Source organism: Hoplias malabaricus, chromosome 3 (assembly GCF_029633855.1).
Source record: "Hoplias malabaricus isolate fHopMal1 chromosome 3, fHopMal1.hap1, whole genome shotgun sequence".
In the NCBI taxonomy this organism is placed as follows: domain Eukaryota; kingdom Metazoa; phylum Chordata; class Actinopteri; order Characiformes; family Erythrinidae; genus Hoplias; species Hoplias malabaricus.
The window spans coordinates 69,133,364-69,156,338 of record NC_089802.1 but is presented as its reverse complement, the minus strand read 5'-3'; the positions used below and the strand labels follow the sequence as shown (position 1 = coordinate 69,156,338).

Here is a 22,975-nt window from a genome sequence, read left to right as displayed (position 1 = left end):
CCTGGTTCCACTTATATCCCAATGAGTTGATTTGTATGTTGTTATGAAGCTGTGGTGTTGTAGGATGTATTCATGCTTTGTCTTATCCACTGTAAGGTCCAGTCATCTCCCGCATCTTTATTTGGACGGCCTATTTTAAATACTTCCTACTTGATATACAGCACCAGCTGTAGTGGCTATGGAGAAACAGGGGAGGGATTATTGGCTTCTAGTAATGCTATACACTCAAAGAGATAAATAATGCGTAAATATTATGTATTAATGTTTAGGAGTTTAGGGCTCATTTCCCACATTTTTCTCCCCAAATATGCCCTTAATATATTTGTGTAATTATTTAAATTAATATTTTCATGGACATTTTTTCAACATTATACTGAAGAGAAGACAAAGATGAGGTTAAACAGAGCAAAACAAATACAATGAACATAGATAAATGATTAAACATGGTGTAAATGAGAATGGAGAAGAAATGGTGTAAAACCAGGGCTTCTGCTCTCTCACTTCTCACTTCTCAAGTGCTTGCCTTGATCTGAGCTCCGGCTCATTATAATTGAAAGGAACAGACACTAAAACTGAAAATACTGGGAAAATATGGGTGTGCTGTTTAATCTTTGTGGTATTTTGAACAAAATATGTCATACACATTTTATTAAGCCCCAGAACTGTGATACATTGTAGAAAAGAGTTATAATACATCTCATTTAACTCCAAAATTAGTTGACTGAGCTAAAGCCTTGTAAGCAATGTAAGCACAATGATTTAAAGGTTAAAAAAAAGAATCGGAACACTTAAGTTCTATACAGAAATCATATAGAACATTTCTGTGAGGATTTCATGGAATTCAGCCACATAAACCTTAGTAAGGTCAGCTTCTAATATCAAATGGTTAGCTGCGGATCACAAACAGCATTACAGCTCAATTCAATTGTAATGGATGGTGTTCCATCAGTCCAGAGAATGTATTTACACTGCTACACAGTACTATGATGCTTGAGAGCTTAATACACCTCTGGTACTACATTACTACAATATGGTGACCTTAGACTGACTTATGTATAGCTTTTCTTAGCATCCTACTGATTAGAAGACATGTCTAGAAATTTTGGATATGTATTGTATGTGCATGTTGATATTACTCATGTAAATTTCTGTTTTTTGTCCTTGTTTCCACAGACTGGAATGAAGTAGAGGAGTCTGAGATTACTTCAACGTTGTTTTGTATTGTATTACAAGAAACTACTGAGCTGGAGTTATGGATGTGTTTGGTGGTGCTCCCCGAGTGCTTGGGTATCCACGTCCAGTTGTGTTGAAAAGTGGCTCAGATGCCGTTCTCAAATGTCAAATTGGTGGAGACCCTCAGCCAGATGTGGTATGGGAGAGAAAGAATGTACCCATCGTCCCAGGTGGCCGCTACAGCATTGCCCAGGAAGGCAAAGTCTATACCCTCTTTATCTCTGGGATAACTCTGGCAGATGCTGGCCAGTACATCTGCAGAGCTAAGAACAGCATCGGCGAGACGTACGCTGCTGCTACTCTTAAAGTAGAAGAGCAAGTTCAAGAGGTTCAAGCAATACAGTCTCCACAAGAACAGCAGGAAGTTAAGGTTATTCCTCCACAACAAGAAATCAAGCCACAACCACAACAACAGCCTCAGCCAGAGAAGGAAGCAGATCCATTTCAGGACAAGAAACCTCGCTTCCTCATCAAACCTCTGTCTTTGAGAGTAGACCGAGGTGAAGATGCTGCCTTTTCTTGCAAGCTGTGGGGTGACCCCTTGCCTGAGGTCTTGTGGGAGAAAGATGGAAAGCAGCTCAAAGAGATCTATGAGAGTTCACACTTCCACATAGGGCAGCAAGACGGCGGATGGTTCCAGCTAAAGATCTTCCGGACGCGAGGCCCAGATGGAGGAGTGTATACCTGCAAAGCAGTCAACAGGCATGGGGAAGTTGTGGCTGGAGCTGTCCTGCTGGTTGAACCTGTTCCAGAGCAAAGGGGGGAAAGTCATCAGAATGGCTACACCAATGGTCACTGGTCACCGCACCAGAACAAGGACAAATACCCAAGAGCAAGACACTCCAAAGAGCCTCAACTGAATGTAGCCAAGGCCAAGAAGTTCACTGTCTCAGAGGGCAAGCATGCCAAATTCCGTTGCTATGTCACAGGTAAACCCAAACCAGAGATTGTGTGGAAGAAAGATGGAGAGCCAATCACTCCCGGACGGCGCCACCTACTGTTTGAGGACAGGGAAGGTTACTATACCTTGAAAGTGCTTTACTGCAAGCAAAACGACACAGGGCTCTACATCTGTGCAGCATCAAATGCTCTAGGGAACACACTGAGTGCTGTGCATCTCTCTGTAAAAGGTATGAGCAAAATGCACTTTAATTTTTATGTATTTACTTAAGAATTGTTTGCACTACGAGAATTAAAGCAACTGTAGACGAGTCCTGGGCTCCTCTACAGTTGCAGAGTTTAATTCACTTTTAGAGCACTGTCCTGAAATCAAATCGGAAGCGGACAGAGAGGTGTTTTCCTACCCTCCTCTAAATGTTACATAGTGCAGTTTCTGTAGTGCTGAACCTGGAGTAGCAAACACAGAGGCTGTATTCTCCTTATTACAGGAAAGTAAACCATCACAATGATTTTGAAGCTGTAATTTTAAGGTAAAAATACTACTTAGTTTTGCTTTAACCTCTTAACCTTCCAAAGCTTTTTAGTAGGTTCAGACTTGAGGTCAGTGAAACCTCATAATGATGATCATAGATATAGGTCAGACCATGTTGCCAAAGCTATATAACCATTTGGGATAGCTGATGTTTAAAACATTCCTGCTGGTGGGTAATGATTTTAATGTAATTACTGTGGGAAAATCAGTTATTTTAATCACAGCTGTCATTGCTAATGTATTTTGTGCACCTGTTGGGGCACATTAAAGCATGACCGGATTTTATATGATAGGATGACGAATTGCGTCTTTGAATGTGCTAAATATGGAGATGCAAGCTGTCTCGAAAGAATGGGCTTCCCCTTTTGGTCAGCATTAACCCTTTATATGTCATAAGCATTCATTTTCTTTGTGTACATTTTTTAGGCAAATTGCTGGACAGTGTGAAGTATAGTGAAATCTTGCTTTATGGTCATTGTAAAAAAAAATTTAAAATGGGGAGTGTAACAGGGGTTGGGTGCCTTGCTTAAGGACACTCCAGCTATGGAAGTCCCTGATTGTTGTGGGGATTGAAGCAACCTTGCAGTCTTAAGCCTGCTTTCCTAATCATTAGGCCATGGAGGTGAAACAACAGAATACGCAGTGTAGTCTCCTTAAAAAAACATCTTTTATGCCGTATATGGACAATGTTTGAGGGCACCTGCTCACAAATATACTTATTATATATTTTACTGTGAAGATCTAATAGCATTCAGAACTATTAAGAATTAGTGAAGTCTAATGCTAATGTTCTTACATTAGTGTTCCCTATACTTTTCATATATAAAAGTATATGCATTATAAGTTATAATGCATTTTATACCATTCTAGCCTACATACGCTTAGCATTAAGCATATTCACCAGCCGCTCCAGGACATTTCATGTTAATTTTAATAAATGTCATATAAGTCTTTAAGTAGTCCAATTCACACATAAACCTTATCAATTATGATCATAGTCTAAAAACATTTGGACATATAATGTATAATGGAATAGCTTACTTTTAAAATATATTTTTACATCAGTCTAAATTCAAATGCCACATACAATAATTATATGAATTAAAAATAAAAACCTAAATATAACATTAATTATATATATATTCTATGTACATATTCAGGGTCACCACAAAGTCATGTAGCCTTCTGCTTTCATTTATCTCTATATTTAACCTTGAAGTAATATGTTGAGCTATGTGCTCTTTGAATGGCCACACAATGCCTGTGTCTGTGTGTGTGTGTGTGTGTGTGCATACCAATGAGACAGCATCAGTGAGAATCTATCAGCTCTAGAGCAAGACTCACCCATTCACCTTCACTTTGTAAGGGCTACTGAGCCTGTGGGATTTGCCTGCAAGGTTTTTCAAATTCTGTCCTGCTGCATTAGATAATACGGCATATTTATATTTTGCCAGCTGCCCTCTGGGTCAGTGTCACTCACACACAAGTCTTGGCGCTACTGGAAAGTCAATCTGTAGAAAATATTATTCTAATATAGAATAGAAATATATTTCACATTGTAAAAATGCATTAATGTTGTTCCCTTGTGATGTTATTAACTAATTTAATATGACAATTTGTCAGATTGTTAGACTCTGACATATGTATGAGACAGAGTGAGGTAGAGAGATTAAGAGAGAATGAACATCAAAAAATAGAGCAGAGTGAAACTGTTTTCTGTAATTAAAATGACACAGAAAAAATCTCTGCTGAAGTGTCATGTGCAAGCTGAGACAGATGGGCTAATGTATTTTTGCAAATGTATTTTAAGTACGTCGCACTGAAGACTCAATGCCTTTAATTATTTTGGCCTACTAATTAGGCTATATGGACATTTCCCTATCACAGGCTGTATCACAGCATTATGACATGCCAAAAAGGTCATACCTTAATACTTCCAACACTTAGGCAGCATGCTGCAAGATGAACATGGATATGAGGAAAAAGAACCCATAACAGTGACCTCTATTCAACTGACCAACATTCAGAAAATGGTTTTGTTTTTTTAGGGCCTCCAGTGCGGTTCGAGCGAGCTCTACAGGATTTGGAGGTTCGGGAAAGGGATGTAGCTGTTCTTGAGTGTGAGGTTCCAGAGGAGTCCATTCCCACAGCATGGTACCTGGAGGACCAGAGGCTTCAGCCAGGAAATAAATACGGTATTGAGCAGAAAGGCACTAGACGGAGGCTGACTATCAGAGATGTGGGTGCGGATGATGATGGAGTTTACCTGTGTGAAATGCCAGATGGTGGGAAGAGCATTGCAGAGTTGGCTGTTAAAGGTGAGTGAAGATTTGTTCACTGACAGGAGTATTCTTGACACGAATACGCAATGTAATGTGGCGTTTTGAGAGAGAGGTGTATGACTAGGCCTGGCAGAGCCTTTTCCACCAGCACACAAGTGTCACTGATGTGTTCACACCACATTCCACACATGCCCCACACTCTAAGCCCTAAAAAAACAAAAATTGTCCTAGGTTTAGCGTCAAAGTATACATTTTTTAAATCTCAACTGTTTTGGTTTGTATTTCGTGTCACATCTGTTGATTGATTTGCTTGTTGTATCTATGAACATAATTTCTGTTAATGCTCTGTGGGATTTTTAATAGCATTTTAAGCCGTGGTACACCATGGATATTCTGGACTATTCAGTCTGAAATATGATGAAATATGAATAAAGATATTTTGTCGCTTTGCATTGCTATATGACTAAAAAATGTTTTTTGTGTGTTTAAAAACATGAAAATAAATAAAGAATAGTAAAATAATGATGTAAATTGTTTGATTGTCTAGGTACAATTGTGAAGAAGCTTCCCCGGAGACTGGAGGTTTTGGAGGGAGAGAATGCAGCGTTCTGTGTTGAGGTGGATGAGGAAGAGATGGAGGTTTTCTGGTTTAAAGACAATCTGCAGTTACGGGAGACACACCAGACCATTATAAAATCGTTCGGGAAAACCCATATCCTGGTCTTTGTCAACACCTCATACCAAGATTCTGGCACAGTCACCTTTATGGCAGGCAGATCTAAGACTAGCTCCAAATTACGAGTCAAAGGTAAGACAACATAGAACAGAGAGATCCTGTTAGAATATTTGTTTAAAACCCCAACTGAGGGACTACATATAAAATATATAAAAATGTATAACTTGCTTGAGGAATGAGAAAGGATTTACATAGATTTTAAAAAAATATGTTTGGGTACATGGAAAGTTTACCAACCCACAAACTGTGAAACAAGACGATCTAGTTCTAAATCTAGGAGAGGAGATATCGTGCCTTATTCAGCCTCATCTTTAGCTGCAAAGTATTACATTAAATAAACATAACACTTTTAGCGACAACCTTAGGCTATATCATCTAAGGAGGATAAACTTAATAAGTATCCAAACTTATCCTCTTTAAAACATTATTATTTAGGCTACAAACTCACAAAGATGTCTCACCATTGGCACATCCTTTGCTTCTTATGTAAAATGTCTAGTAAACTACATGCAAACACCTCAAACTGTCCAAAATACTGTCATTCTACATATACATACATACATACATATATATATATATATATACACACACACATATATTTATCATATTGGACTATGATTAGAAAACAGAGTATTTCAAATCATAATGGCCCCCCAGTAAACAATTAGCTGTTGATTCAACGTTGAAATAACGTAATGACTGCTGTCTAATCAACGTTCTCTTAAGGTTAAAAATGAAAGTTGAAAAGACGTCCAAACACAGACATTGACGTTAATTGGTCCCGAAATAAATTACTTGTATAAAACGCGTTTTGGACGTCCACTGACGTTATTGATTGGTCACCACTTAACTAATTTATTAAGATGGATTTTGGACGTCCGTTGACGTTTAAAATATGTCCTTGATGGACAGACTACTTTTTGAACGTCCAGGGACGTTCCTTGTTTACTGGGCCAATAATAACTTTTTGTAACGTGTTGAGAATGTGAACGCCGCACTATGGAAATACATCTGACACAAATACAGGGGGTCCTCGACTTACGATGTTGATCCGTTCCTACGTCGCGTCGTAAACCGATTTTCGGTGTAAGTCGGAACGTACGTACATACTGTACGTAAATAACATACTGTACGCACTTATCCTATCCTAACACCTATTCTCCTCGGTCCCGAGCCGCGTAACCGTGTATTCTTCCGCCGCGCCGCGCACACCAAACACGGAGTTTGCGTTACGACGTTTACGACGCAAAACCACTTAAGTCGATAAATGGGAGATGTGTCATAACCACGAAACATCGTATATGGGGACTGAAGTAACCCGAGGACCTCCTGTATCATGAAATATCATCATATTTAGCGATTAGCCAGGAGGAGTTAGCCATTTTAAAACCTAATAAAATTTAAATTTTTCTAAATGCAGTGACTCGCGGTCATTGACCGCGGTAAAGTTGGCTCAGCGTTCGATATTCGCCAGACATTCACCCACGAATATCCTGGTTATTAATAAAAACAAAATGTACTCGCCAAATGACTACTTCAGTGCAATTACTACATATTGTGAACTTATTCACACACACTGGCGTTCAATGTTTTTACTGCTGTAAGATGTGAAAATATCATTATGTGATTTACAGATGAGTTCTTTCTGGCGGAGAAGCGCTTTAGCGACGCAACTTCTTTTCAAAATAAAAGTCTTGGGTATGAGCCATTTAAATATCAGCATTTAAATACGTAAACCCTGTAACACACTTTTGAAAGCTGATTGAACATCAGCTTCCCTGTGTGTTGTATGTAAACCTTGTAACAAATTTGTGAAAACAGATTCTGTGTCAGATTTTCTATATTTTCTGTTTCTGAACTAGGCAAAATGAGTTTCACAATTAAACGACATGACCCCTGGACCCAATTTCAGTCCTATGATGTAGTACACCCAAGGACCAATACATTTCATGCTCATTTGGACATGTGAACCTTTTAAAAAATTTGTGAAATCAAATTCTATGTCAGATTTCCTATATTTTCTATGGGTTGATGGGTGTCACAATTCAATGACATGACCCACAGCCCCAATTTCAGTCCTGTGATGAAGTACACCCAAGGACCAATACATTCCATGCTCATATGGACATGTGAACCTTGTAACAAATTTGTGAAATCAGATTTTATATATTTTCTGTTTCTGGACTAGGAAAGATGGGGATCACAATTAAGTCTTCGAACTGCACATTTTATTTAGGTTGGTTGTAGATGCTCTAAAATATATATTTTTGAACATAAAATTATGCATTATCCTGCTGAACTACAGGAACTGTTATTTAACTATTTACATCAACACACACAGGGACATATTACACATCAGTGCAGTGTGGACAGTGCAGGTCCTGTCCAGTTTGAGAGAATGTCTCCCATTCTTCTGGTGTCATTGCCAGACATTTGTGGTGGAACCAGAAATTGCACACATTACACTGTATCAGCAGAGTAAAAAGAAAAAAAGAGAGAAAAAGAAACATGTAATTGACTGTGATTTAGAGACTGACAAACGTTGATCTATTACAACAAACTGGAATACTGACCCACTGTGTATAACAGGGATAAGATCTCCGTGCGCACATGTGGCATAATTCATCCAGATTATCTGAAATAGGTAGTTTTGGAGAAAATTCAATTAATATGACATTTTAACTGATTTCTATATCTTTATCCTGAGTTTTTATTTTAATATATATTATAAATTGCTGTTCACTCCCAGTGTTTTTGATTATTTGTAGGATTCAAGCAAATTATTTTGTACATTTTCATACATCACACTAACCTTGGGTTTCCCAAACTGTATATTTATTTTTAAATCAAATATTTCAAATAACATTTTTTATAACATGAAGAACTTCGCAAGTAAGTACCTTTCCTCCTATTCCTAATGTAACACATTGTGCAGCAATGAATGTAAGTTATTGGAACCTCTACTTGCAAAGTTCATCACAAACTGAAGCAGCTGTATTACAACAGGATCATTAGAGTTGGGAATTTATGGAAACTATTCATCAAGAGAAAAAATGTTATTTGAAATATTTGATTTAAAAATAAATATACAGTTTGGGAAACCCAAGGTTAGTGTGATGTATGAAAATGTACAAAATAATTTGCTTGAATCCTACAAATAATCAAAAACACTGGGAGTGAACAGCAATTTATAATATATATTAAAATAAAAACTCAGGATAAAGATATAGAAATCAGTTAAAATGTCATATTAATTGAATTTTCTCCAAAACTACCTATTTCAGATAATCTGGATGAATTATGCCACATGTGCGCACGGAGATCTTATCCCTGTTATACACAGTGGGTCAGTATTCCAGTTTGTTGTAATAGATCAACGTTTGTCAGTCTCTAAATCACAGTCAATTACATGTTTCTTTTTCTCTCTTTTTTTCTTTTTACTCTGCTGATACAGTGTAATGTGTGCAATTTCTGGTTCCACCACAAATGTCTGGCAATGACACCAGAAGAATGGGAGACATTCTCTCAAACTGGACAGGACCTGCACTGTCCACACTGCACTGATGTGTAATATGTCCCTGTGTGTGTTGATGTAAATAGTTAAATAACAGTTCCTGTAGTTCAGCAGGATAATGCATAATTTTATGTTCAAAAATATATATTTTAGAGCATCTACAACCAACCTAAATAAAATGTGCAGTTCGAAGACTTAATTGTGATCCCCATCTTTCCTAGTCCAGAAACAGAAAATATATAAAATCTGATTTCACAAATTTGTTACAAGGTTCACATGTCCATATGAGCATGGAATGTATTGGTCCTTGGGTGTACTTCATCACAGGACTGAAATTGGGGCTGTGGGTCATGTCATTGAATTGTGACACCCATCAACCCATAGAAAATATAGGAAATCTGACATAGAATTTGATTTCACAAATTTTTTAAAAGGTTCACATGTCCAAATGAGCATGAAATGTATTGGTCCTAGGGTGTACTACATCATAGGACTGAAATTGGGTCCAGGGGTCATGTCGTTTAATTGTGAAACTCATTTTCCTAGTTCAGAAACAGAAAATATAGAAAATCTCGGATAGAATGTGTTTTCACAAATTTGTTACAAGGTTCACAAGTCCAAATGAGTATAAAATTTATTGGTCCTTGGGTGTACTTCATCATAGGCCTGAAATTTGGGCTGTGAGTCATGTCATTTAATTGTGAAACCCAACTTTCCTAGTCCAGAAACAGAAAATATAGGAAATCTCATATAAAATCTAATTTCACAAATTTGTTACAAGGTTCACATGTCCATATGAGAATGGAATGTATTGGTCCTTGGGTGTACTTCATCACAAGACTGAAATTGGGTCTGTGGGTCATGTCATTGAATTGTGAAACCCATCTTTCCTAGTCCAGAAACAGAAAATATAGGAAATCTCGGATAGAATGTGTTTTCACAAATTTGTTACAAGGTTCACATGTCCAAATGAGTATGACATTTATTGGTCCTTGGGTGTACTTCATCATAGGCCCGAAATTAGGTCTGTGAGTCATGTCATTTAATTGTGAAACCCATCTTTCCTAGTTCAGAAACAGAAAATATAGGAAATCTCGGATAGAATGTGTTTTCACAAATTTGTTACAAGGTTCACAAGTCCAAATGAGTATAAAATTTATTGGTCCTTGGGTGTACTACATCATAGGCCTGAAATTTGGGCTGTGAGTCATGTCATTGAATTGTGAAACCCATCTTTCCTAGTCCGAAAACAGAAAATATAGAAAATCTCATATAAAATCTGATTTCACAAATTTGTTACAAGGTTCACATGTCCAAATGAGTATGAAATGTATTGGTCCTTGGGTGTACTTCATCATAGGCCCAAAAATTGGGCTGTGAGTCATGTCATTTAATTGTGAAACCCAACTTTCCTAGTCCAGAGACAGAAAATATAGGAAATCTCGGATAGAATGTGTTTTCACAAATTTGTTACAAGGTTCACAAGTCCAAATGAGTATAAAATTTATTGGTCCTTGGGTGTACTACATCATAGGCCTGAAATTTGGGCTGTGAGTCATGTCATTGAATTGTGAAACACATCTTTCCTAGTCCGAAAACAGAAAATATAGAAAATCTCATATAAAATCTAATTTCACAAATTTGTTACAAGGTTCACATGTCCAAATGAGCATGAAATGTATTGGTCCTTGGGTGTACTACATCATAGGACTGAAATTGGGTCCAGGGGTCATGTCGTTTAATTGTGAAACTCATTTTTCCTAGTTCAGAAACAGAAAATATAGAAAATCTGACACAGAATCTGTTTTCACAAATTTGTTACAAGGTTTACATACAACACACAGGGAAGCTGATGTTCAATCAGCTTTCAAAAGTGTGTTACAGGGTTTACGTATTTAAATGCTGATATTTAAATGGCTCATACCCAAGACTTTTATTTTGAAAAGAAGTTGCGTCGCTAAAGCGCTTCTCCGCCAGAAAGAACTCATCTGTAAATCACATAATGATATTTTCACATCTTACAGCAGTAAAAACATTGAACGCCAGTGTGTGTGAATAAGTTCACAATATGTAGTAATTGCACTGAAGTAGTCATTTGGCGAGTACATTTTGTTTTTATTAATAACCAGGATATTCGTGGGTGAATGTCTGGCGAATATCGAACGCTGAGCCAACTTTACCGCGGTTTAACACCGTTAGTACTAGTTGTCCATAAGCAGGCATTGTGAAAGTTCTTGTCATCTTGCCTTTTAGCAATCAAACACAGCCCTCCTATCTGTCCTGTGGAAGTCCAGATGAACACAGACTGTCCAAATGGTGTTGTACTTTCCTGGTCACCCTCTCCTAACCTGCAGAACACTACCAAGTCAGTGTATGTAGTGGAGCTGCAGGAGGTGGGCTCTCAGGAGTGGCAGCGCTGCCTGACCACAGAGATGGATACCTCAGCGGAGATCCTGGGAGACAGTGTGCCGTGTGAAGGCAACTACCGCTTCCGGATGTGTTGTATGAACAAATACGGCAGGAGCGGTCATGTAGAGTTCCCCAAAGTGGTGCACCTGGGTAAGACACAAATTAGGAACTAAGTTTTCACTGAACAGCTGCAAATATTAAAGTTTATAATCACTTTGGATATTTTAGTGGGACACTTTTAGAGGTATGAATAAATATTCCAAGATTTCGGCTCACAATAAGGATATTTGGCTTGTAGTTTGGTATGGAATAGAGCTTAGTGTAAATAGTACGTGTACATAGTATTTAATGTAAGATTTTATAAACTTAAAGTCCCAAGAATTCCTAAAATAAATTAGCATGTGTATGATATATGCATATTTACTACAAAAAGCATACCTGAGAACTTTGACTTTTCCTTCAGTGGCATGACAAACCGTATGCTGCTGCAAAGTTAAACTCATGGACTCGGGAGTTCTTCAGAAAACTGTTGCTACCTAACACAGTACAACTTTGTTATGCAAAGAAAAAGCCATACATTAAGTCTATGCAAAAAATGCAGAACTGAGTTCTCTGGGCCTGTGCTCATCTTAAAATGTCTGAAGACAGTGGGAATGTGCTGGGGTCAAATGAGTCTACATTTCAGCTTGTTGTCAGGAAAAATGAACGTTGATTATTTCCATGATTAAGACGAAAGGGATCATCTAGTCTGCTATGAAAAAGCCAAAATCTTTCATGATTTAGGGGTGCATCATTGTCACAAATCCACACAATTTGTGACTTGCATATCGCTGCTGTCCCATGAAAAAACATGTATCTCCATTTTAGTTGATTTTAAGTTTACTACATCATTAGAACACAGCACTGTGTAAAAAAAAAAAAAGAAAAAATACAATATTTTTACATTGAATTCTATTGGAGAGAATTCTTGTGTTTTTTGTAATTTATAATTAAATATTTTGCCAATTTATATAGAAATTATGTTTTTATATTTTCTAACTATTATAATTTTAATGGTACTGTATCTTTCATGTATTCATATATTCAGCCCCTGGTCCGAAGATAAAGACCCCTCTAAAGAACACAGTGGTGACAGAGGGGGAGGACGCAGTGTTCTCTATCGAGCTCTCAGCCTCAATGATTGGCACCTGGTTCCTCAACAGCACTCAGCTGCAGGCCAGCGAGCGCTTCAGCATCAGCCACACAAAAACTCTCCACACCTTGCGCTTCCACAATGTGCAGAATGTGTATAACGGTGCTGAGATCACTTTTATTGCCACTGGAGTTCGAGACTCAGCAGTCCTGCAGGTACAAGGTATGGAACTTACTCCCAAAGTTTTACAATCTAATGAGAGCACACTATGTTGGGCAGATCTCTATTATGCTTTAATTGCTATTTAAAGGGGCGGCACGGTGGCAAAACAGGTAGTGTTGTTGTCACACAGCTCCAGGGTTCTGGGGCTGGGGTTGTGGGTTCAAGCCCCGCTCCAAATTATTGTCTGTGTTCTCTCTGTGTCTGCGTGGGTTTCCTCCCACGGTCCAAAAACATACGTTGGTACTGGTACCCCCTCCAGGGTGTGTTCCCACCTTGCACCCGGTGATTCTGGCTCCAGACCCACCACGACCCTGAGACCCTTACAGCCACAAAAGTAGGGGGAAAAAAACAGTGTGAAATAATCAATAACGCTGAAAGTTGTTGTCTTTTCCAGCTGCTGTGGTGAAGTTTATTCCTCTGGCTGAGGGGGATAAGAATAAGAAAGTTGAGGCTGGAAACCCCATCGTTTTGTATTGTGAAGTCTCACACACTGCAGCCGCTGTGCGCTGGTTTAAAGACGGACAGGAGCTTCACAGAGAGGAGGGACTCAATATTCAATCAGACGGCAACATGAGAAGACTCGTTATCCAATCAGCCGAGTATTCTCACTCTGGAGTCTACACCTGTCAGTCGAACGAGGATGTCGTCACATTTAACGTGGATGTTGAAGGTATATGCAGCAGTGTTTGTAGTTTGTCGAAAGATATTAAAACTGTCATAATGGAATAAACAGTACGATAAGTTGTGCAGGGGCATTTTGTTAGCAGCAGCATGAAAAGAACAAAAGTTACCTGGCTAGCCTTCTCTCTCAGCTTGGCAGTATTTTTTTATTAGGGGATAAACATTAGCGTATGAATACTGGGCGGCATGGTGGCGCAGCAGGTAGTCTAGCAGTCACACAGTTCCAGGGACCTGGAGGTTGTGGGTTCTATTCCCGCTCCGGGTGACTGTCTGTGAGGAGTTTGGTGTGTTCTCCCTGTGTCTGCGTGGGTTTCCTCCGGGTGACTGTCTGTGAGGAGTTTGGTGTGTTCTCCCTGTGTCTGCGTGGGTTTCCTCCGGGTGACTGTCTGTGAGGAGTGTGGTGTGTTCTACCTGTGTCTGTGTGGGCTTCCTCCGGGTGACTGTCTGTGAGGAGTGTGGTGTGTTCTCCCTGTGTCTGCGTGGGTTTCCTCCAGGTGACTGACTGTGAGGAGTGTGGTGTGTTCTCCCTGTGTCTGCGTGGGTTTCCTCCGGGTGCTCCCGTTTCCTCCCACAGTCCAAAAACACATGTTGGTCGGTGGATTGGTGACTCAAAGTGTCCCTAGGTGTGAGTGTGTGTCACCTTGCAGATAACTGTTGGGCTTTGCAGCAGAAATGATTTGCTGAATTTGAATGAAAACCTGTTATAATTAAAACCTGCTTTACTTTTGAATAATCAAAACCCCTCAGCACCACAGGCTACATTCCAGAGCATAAGTGAAGCAGAGAGGAACAAGTCAGTGGATGCTGGACAAGAGTTAGTCCTCCGCTGTGAGTTGTCTAATCCAGACGCTGATGTTTGCTGGCTGAAGGATGGGGAACCAATTTGTCCTGAAAGTGGAATAGACTTTCAGACTAATGGAAATACTAGAACCCTGGTCATCCAATCAGCTGATTTCTGGCACTCCGGCACATACACGTGTCAGTCAGCTGATGATGTTGCTGTGTTTCAGGTGGACATTACAGGTGACATGGCGGATTTTCTATTTCTGCAATCCTTTCACCTTTTTTCCCTCCCTTAAATGAGCAATCAGTCAGTTTTTTATCAAAACAAAAAAAACAATATTAATGCTTTGATATTATTTTTAATGTTTGTCTATTCTGAATGCAGTAGTTTCCCAACATTTTCTGCAGTGCCCCTTTTCTAAATGAGTATATTACATGTGCTTTGCTTACAACTGGACTGGAATTTATTTTAAACATTATAATTGGGGTTCTGGGTTTAAGGCCTGCTCTGGGTGACTGTGAGGAGTTTGGTGTGTTCACCCTGTCTCTGCATGGGTTTCTTCTGGGTGCTCAGGTTTCCTCCCACAAACACATGTTGGTAGGTGGATTGGCGACTCAAAAGAGTCCATAGGTGTGATTGTGTGAGTGAATGTGTGAGTGTGTGTTTCCCTGCAATGGACTGTTGCACCATCCAGGATGTGCTCCTGCGTTGCGCCCAGTGATTCCGGGTTGGCTCCGGACCCACCGCAACCCTGAACTGGATAAGCGGTTACAGACAATGAATTAATTCATTCATACAAAATTGCACCTTATTGAAAAAAACAAAATAAATTGACTAATCTGAGTGATCTCATACATTGGCCTTTCTGCACCCTCCATGCAATAGCCCTCAGGTTATTGTACCACCCACTTTGGGAACCACAGCTTGAAACAATCAGTTCATAGAGTGGGTCCCCCACCTTGAGGTGGCCAAGTTTAGACAAGGTTTATTACAGAATCTCTGATGCATCCTGGCCACTAGATGTGGGTATTGTGGCTCTATGATAAGGTGAAGAACAATTATTGGAGAAAATGATTGATTTACATGACTGATTGCTCCATTAACCTTTCCCTGCTTTTCCCCTCTTTTTCACATGCTAGAGTTATTCTGAATGCTAATACTTTTGGAGCTCACAGTGACCAGCACATTTGCTAACAAATATCTTTCCAATCTAACCTGTGTTTGTTTTTCTCCATCCTTGAAACATCATACAACATACAGTACACACTGGAATACACCCTGGGAATCTTATCTGCAATTCTTCTAACCTGTATTTGTCTAATTAAATGGAAAATAATCTGTCTGAAAATGCATGGAAACATACACTGCTTGTCCGTATGTTTGTAGATCCCCCCTTTTGATTAGTAAATTCAGCTACCGTAATACACACCCATTTTGGTCACAGATGTTCAGTTGTAGTAAGTGCTGCACACAAGCCTCCCAACATTGGGGTGTGCATCAGTGGAACTGCATTCTTTAAAGTGATGGAGCTCCTTCCAATACTTTTAGAATGACTAGAGTGGCACTGGTATTCCCAAACATTTTCTAGTATCTCATGCATAGCATTCCCAGAAGAGTCAAAGCTGTTACTGCAGCAAAGGGGGACAAACAATCTATTAATACCTTTAATTTATAAGATGAAGATGAATGAATAAGTGTCTGCAAACATTTGGCCATAAAGTATAAATCACCATTTGGAAGAAATGTTTCAAATCACTGAAATTAATAGGTGAATATTGAGTTTTTAGCATTTGTATTTTTATCAGGTTTAGTCTTTTATTCACTGGAGAACACTGATTTTAATCAAAACAACCAATAAATGTAGAAGAATATGTTACATTTCAGGTAACGCAAAAATAATTGATTAATGGCTGAATAATGAGCGTCATTCCTATGAACTAATGGAATATTATGAATTATTCTGCTCATTTTATTCTGCCAGGGCCCCCAGTGTCATTTAAGGAGACTCCTGTGGAGGAGAAGCAGAAGAGCACTATGGAGCTGGACCCTGTGGTGCTGCATTGTGAGCTAACAAGGCCGGATGTTACTGCACGCTGGTTTAAAGACGGAGTGGAGGTCCTCCAGAGTGAGAATGTGACCATCCAGGCAGAGGGCACCATGCGCAGACTCATTATCCGCTCAGCACAGCTCAGTGATGCTGGCACTTACATGTGCCATGCAGGAGATAACAACACCAGCTTCTCTGTCTATGTGAAAGGTACACTGTATCCCTCAAAGTTAGTGGACACATTAATATCAAACCTTAACCAGGGTGCCATTGAAGTCATAAAGTTATAAAACAGGATTCCATTTTGATCTTTTAGCGTTTTCTTAGATGTTAAAAGTGATGTAATTTTCCACCACTAGATGTTGGTCTAGATCACCAGCACCTCAGTCCAAATCAACTGCTTCATGTTCACCACACATTTCTCTTCAGCCACAGCATCTTGTTTGTGGTTTTAAGATAGGGCGCAGAGAAATCACCTGCTAAACAGAGACGAGCACAATGCAGCTCGTCCACAGAACATGAGTATTTGGCCATGCTATAAAAACAAAGAGCAGAGAACAACACACACAGAGGGTGTGTGACTACATTCTCTGCTCAGTATGTCTTTACACCACTATTTATTTACAGTACTTAGTTGTTTGATGTTTTATTTTTGTTTAAAATGTCTGATATAGAGCCTTTTATCTTCTTTGGAACCTAAGACCTTGCTGTTGCTTTGTCTTTGAACAGAGCCTCCAGTAACGATAGTAGAGCCCAAAGATGACGTGCACATGGATCGTTATGTCTCAGAAGAGATCATACTGAACTGTGAGCTCTCACGCTCAAATGGACAGGCCTGCTGGTTTAAGGATGGTCTGAAAGTCCAGGAGAGTGAGAATGTCCAGCTGAGCTCTGATGGGCCGTATAGGAGGTTGACAATTCTCTGTGCATCCAAGAGAGATTCAGGGGAGTATGTGTGTGACACCGGTGGAGACTCTGTGTTCTTCCAACTTATTGTCACAGGTATTGCTAACTGCAAAACACATTCTATGTAAATTAACATTTTTAAGTGTAGAACGAATGATTCCATAGATGAAATTCCCGTCCAGTCATGGAATAAACCCCTAAAATAGTAAAATAACTAAGTGTTATGTTTCGTTTGTAGTATGGGTCCTTGTAACTCTTTTATGAACTCTTTCTGTTAATCCTCATCATCAGAGGCACCGATATGTATCATATCCCCGAGTGAACCTGATGTGGAGGTGTGTCTCCTGGCCCCAGAAAGACTGTTATTGAGCTGTGAAATCTCCAAAGCTGAGGCAGTGGTCTGCTGGTACTGTGATGGTATGGAGGTAGAGGTGAGTGAGAGACTCATACTGGAGGAGGATGGCACCCATCGCAGGCTCATCATACCACAGACCACCATAGATGATTCAGCAGAGTATGTGTGTGAAACTGCAGATGATTCTGTGACATTCTGGGTGAAAATTGAAGGTAATTTAACCAATTTGTTGTCTATTTATTTCTCATTTTGCTATTGATATGTTACATTGTATAATTTTATATATATTAAGAATGTCAAACAATAAGTTACCACTTATTGAAACAATTTGAATATTTTTATTTTCTGCTGATGACGGTTAACTTATAAATTTGAATAATAATACATGGTTTAGAAATGGTGTACAGTTTTTTTTTTTCTGAATTTTCTATCCACAGAGCCCCCTGTAAAACTCTCCTGCTCTAAAAAGTCAGATGGTGTTATACAGAATTTTGCTGGAGAAGCTGTGGTTCTGGAGCTGGAGGTTTCTCGGGAAAATGCAGAGGTGTCCTGGATGAAGGATGGAGTGAAGATGAATGAGAGCAACAATGTCTCTATCATTGTGGATGGCCTAGTCCGCAAACTAATCATCCACTCCCCTAATCCCATGGACTCTGGCCTCTATACCTGCAATGCTATAGATGACACCATGGATTTTCAAGTCAAAATTAGTGGTACGGCCAAACTTCATGATTACTATATTCATATTACAGGTCTTATTGCTTTGGTGACATATCTATGCTAGTTACACCAATGCATTATTTCAGAGGTTGATCAAGCTTTACTGAAGGTAGGCTTAGGTCACTGGAGAACTCGGACTTGAACTTGAGTTCAGAGAATGAACTCAAACTTGAAGGAGAATGCTAATTGTCATGTTATGCTAGCTTATAGCTCACGCTTACATAGCGCCAATATGAGTGGGCCTTCTTATCCATCCAGAGAGAGTGAAGCTGATTATTTGGTCTTGAATGGCTAAGGCATCACTGGTGGTGATTACCCTATGATGGGTCCAATGCATGGAACAAGGAATATTTGTTGTGCCAATGAATAGTCTTACCGTTAGGACATACTGGGTGCAGTGGGGTTTTTTTTTGGCTAATTTAAACCTGGCAGAATTTTGTCCAAAACAAAACAAAGCAAATTCTCCAAAATTACTTTACATTACATCAGTTTCCATTGAAACTTCAGAAGGTTTTTTTCCTTTTCTATAAAGTTATATTTAGATATGCTTTTCTTTGGACAGTAACGATATCCTGCCTATACTTCTGCTTGAAAAAACAAGTGTATCTGCATGTTCTCCTTTCAAAGCTTATGGAGTATATAGTGTATAAACTTGTCCTTATATCTAGTTTATAAACATATATGGGTGGATTCCCAAATATATCCTGGACTATATCATCCTTTCAATGGAAAATCACCATTCAAAATGCTGTGCAGTCCAACTCTATAGAGTTTAAACTTGTTCAACCTGGCAAGAATAGACTTTCCTTCCTTGATGGTTTATATTCTTGTAAGTGGCTTACATCTGTCATTAATGTAAACACACTTCTGCTCTCAAAGAACCTGTAGGTGGTGGAGTGAAACTCAAAAATGTACATTATTTACATGTTTATCTCTTTAGCAAAGTTAAAACTAAACCTCATTTACTGTTTAGGATCTTTATGGTATTGTCTTGTTTTACCCCTTTCTGTTTAGAATCACCCCTGAAAATCTTAAAGAAAGATGAGATCAAGACAGATTACAAGACATCTCTTTCGGATGACATTGTGTTGGAATGTGAGCTATCCAGACCAAATGGGGAGGTCAAGTGGTACAAAGATGGAGAGCGTATTGAGGAAAATGAGCGATTCTGCTTTGAACAGGAGGGAGCTTTTAGATCTCTGGTCATTCTCTGTGCTGAGCTGGAGGACTCTGGGGAATATTTCCTTGATGCCAAAGATGACAGTATTTCATTTCATGTCACTGTGCAAGGTAGAAATCTCTGCAGATTTAAACACTATTTATAAAATGAACATTTACATCTATGTTGTAACTAACTTAAATAGTTTTTACTATGAGTTCGGACACTGCTAAATAGGTGCAACTAATCTAATCATGAATACAACACTTCAAAGAATATAAGCAGAACAGCAAGCTGCGTGCCTCTGATTCATACATACAAACAATCTAGCAAATAAGGATTCATAAACTATATATATACATATACATATATATACACACACACACATACACACACACACACACACACACACACACACACAAATACATGTATTATGCATATATAAAAATGGTGGTAAATAAGTTTAACATTTAGTCCTTTTTGAGGTCAATCTTCGAAGAGCTGACCTCACATCCAAAATGAAAAACTGAATATCCAAAAATAAAGTAATAAAAATCACAAACAATCCACAAAAAACACACAAAAAAAGGACAAAAAAATTGATCTCACCCAGATTTTTGGTTTAAGTCCAGATGTAAACATGAAAAGAACAGCAAAGAAAAATTGGGGGGAAAAATTCAGCAAGTCGTTTCTTTTACATCTATACGTCCTACCACCATTAACTCTAACAGTCTTCTTTTTTTTTTTCTCCACCCCATTCTTACAACTACCTTCAACTTAAAAGTCCCTGTTCCTGCCTGAACAGGAACTAGCCAAATTTGAGAAAAAGATAGATACCATAAATATAAAAAGCATGATATGCATCCATTATTTTCCAATAACCGAATCACTTTGAACATGTAATAGGGTACTTAAACTACCTGGAAGATGAATATTATAGCTACCAGTACATGGCCATTGGTACTGAACAGTTTCTTTTAAGTGCCATGGTCACAATGTTAGTGTGGAGTCACTCTTTAATTAGTAAATCCAGCTTCTTTAAGCAGTTTTGAGCAGTAGGCCTGTATTATTTAAAATGATGGACAATCAAACAGTCTAGAATGTATTATAGTCCAGTAGTTCTGTAACTCGTAGCTTTCCATAAGGATTTGGTCTATATGTTTATATGTGTTTGTACAGTTGCTATTTGTGTGGATGAGAATTGTTAGTGTATTTCTGTCCTTCTGTTCAGAGCCTCCTGTCAAAATTCTGGGAAACTCTGGTCAGCCTGATGTCCAGGAAATGGTGTCCGGTGATGACCTCATCCTGGCATGTGAGGTGTCGAGAGCGAATGCACCTGTTCAATGGCTGTTTAATGAGAAACCTTTGCTTCCTGACTCACGCACGTATATTGAGAGTTACGGCACACTGCATAAAATCATCATATCTGACATCCAGCCCTCTGACTCTGGAAAATATGTGTGTGATGCTGTTGATGACAAAATGATGACTGTAATTAAAGTCCAAGGTATTAATAACTCATCACAATAATATCCTCATATAATTTTTAGATGTAAATCATGTCATGGAATGGGGTTGTAAAGTCCTAACATTTCTGGAAATGCGGTTTATAGTATTTATAGTATCTGGTGCTCTCGTAATAATAGCAGGCAGGTGCTTTTCAAACAGTATTTTGTTATAAATAAATAATATGTGGCACTTGCTCTATTGCACCTGGTTCGCACCAAGTAGTTTCTGTTTTCCATCTGCTGCTCACTTAATAGTATGTAGTTGCTTTTCTATAAAAAACAAAAACATAAATGTATTAAACATCAAATCACATTGATGTTGGAAATGGTGTCCGGTGATGACCTCAAATCACATTTTAGAATCTCTCTACTATAATGCCTGATAGTTTTTAAGCAGTTGATTGAGAACAGAATGTGGTGAATATAAATAAATCTCAATAAAACTACCAGTAGTATAAATATAGCAGTGAGGACTGCATATGTGGCATTTCGCAGAATTACACACAACTGCACTTTTTGGATCTTCTGTCTCATCCAGAGCCACCTGTAGAGTTCCTGGACAAAGAAGAGATGATCATGGTTACGGGTTATGAAGCAGAGAGCATTACTCTGACTGCCATGGTGTCTAGGCGTAATGCACAGGTGCGCTGGCTCAAGGACTGGACACCAGTCACTGGAGAACGCTTCCATGCAAATAGCCAGGGCCTGACCCGCACTCTCACTATTGACCCCCTGAAGAGGTCAGACAGTGGAGAGTACATATGTGATGCCAACACGGATGAGCTGCACTTCAACCTGCTGGTTAAAGGTTGGGAGTTTTAGTTACATTTATTACACAGCCTAGTTTTTATATGACAAGCACACAGGAAATACACAACACGTCCATATGTTAGTGGACTCCGGCTAGCTAATTTAATGTTGCTTTTGAAATAAAAGCTGTTGCAAGGACTTTGTCTCCCTTTGCTTGCCTCTACTCTTTAGGCAAGGCTCTAGACCCACTATATAACACTATAGCATTTTGCAGGCTCCACGTGAATCATCAAACACTTCATTTTAAATAAACTCCTAGATACATACATTATGTGATATGTGTTTATTTATAAAAAATTCACATAAGAATTCTTCTACAAGAAAAATATTACACACCTAAATATAGATAAAAAGAGATAAAGCCATCACAAAATAATAGTCATAATAGCTATGTCTATGAATTTTTGGTTATAGAGTGTAAGGGTAATATATTTTTTGATAGTAGATTAACTCAATCATTATACTTTCTATATATCTTTTACCCATGTCTTTATTTGCATGTGTATTATGTGCAGAAATGCGTATTAAGTTTGTAAAGCCGCTGTTTGACACCACGGCCCATAAGGATGGCATGATTACTCTGCGCTGTGAAGTGTGTAAACCCAAAGCTGATGTCCAGTGGCTGAAGGACGGTGTAGAAATCATCCCCAGCCGACGGTTCTCCATCCGAGCTGATGGTCTGGAGAGAAGCCTCACTGTCCACCGCATCGCCAAGGAGGATGCAGGAGAGTATGCCTGCGAGTCCAGAGATGACCGCACCACTGCCAAGCTCAGGGTGGAGAGTGAGTTCTAACTATGTGTTTGTGAGGCTAATGAAGCAAATAACAGGCAGGGATGAATTTGCAACAGGAAGGGATGAATTTGATTGGTTAACACATATTTGGTGGAGATTTTTAAATATAAATGGATAAATCTCCACCTAGACCCCTGTGATTTGCCTGCTCTGAATAAAAAGTAAAAATGAAATAGGAAGTGTTATTATTTTTGCTTAAAAAATAAAATGTATGAAATTAAGACATAAATATTTTTGTTATTCAAATTATTT

General features: G+C 38.8%; 1 protein-coding gene across 1 annotated transcript in view; it reads left to right on the top strand.

The window, feature by feature from the left end:
• Window positions 1-1,252: 1,252 nt before the first annotated feature.
• The window catches only part of obsl1a (obscurin like cytoskeletal adaptor 1a), a 35,407-nt gene continuing 13,684 nt past the window's right edge, over window positions 1,253-22,975 (top strand). Inside the window, exons 1-12 of the mRNA XM_066663199.1 lie at window positions 1,253-2,363; window positions 4,714-4,983; window positions 5,495-5,755; window positions 11,451-11,756; window positions 12,694-12,960; window positions 13,355-13,630; window positions 16,407-16,682; window positions 17,202-17,474; window positions 17,670-17,945; window positions 18,171-18,446; window positions 19,468-19,743; window positions 20,844-21,119. Coding sequence (XP_066519296.1) covers window positions 1,253-2,363; window positions 4,714-4,983; window positions 5,495-5,755; window positions 11,451-11,756; window positions 12,694-12,960; window positions 13,355-13,630; window positions 16,407-16,682; window positions 17,202-17,474; window positions 17,670-17,945; window positions 18,171-18,446; window positions 19,468-19,743; window positions 20,844-21,119 — 4,144 coding nt within the window. The remainder of the gene's footprint in view (window positions 2,364-4,713; window positions 4,984-5,494; window positions 5,756-11,450; window positions 11,757-12,693; window positions 12,961-13,354; window positions 13,631-16,406; window positions 16,683-17,201; window positions 17,475-17,669; window positions 17,946-18,170; window positions 18,447-19,467; window positions 19,744-20,843; window positions 21,120-22,975) is intronic.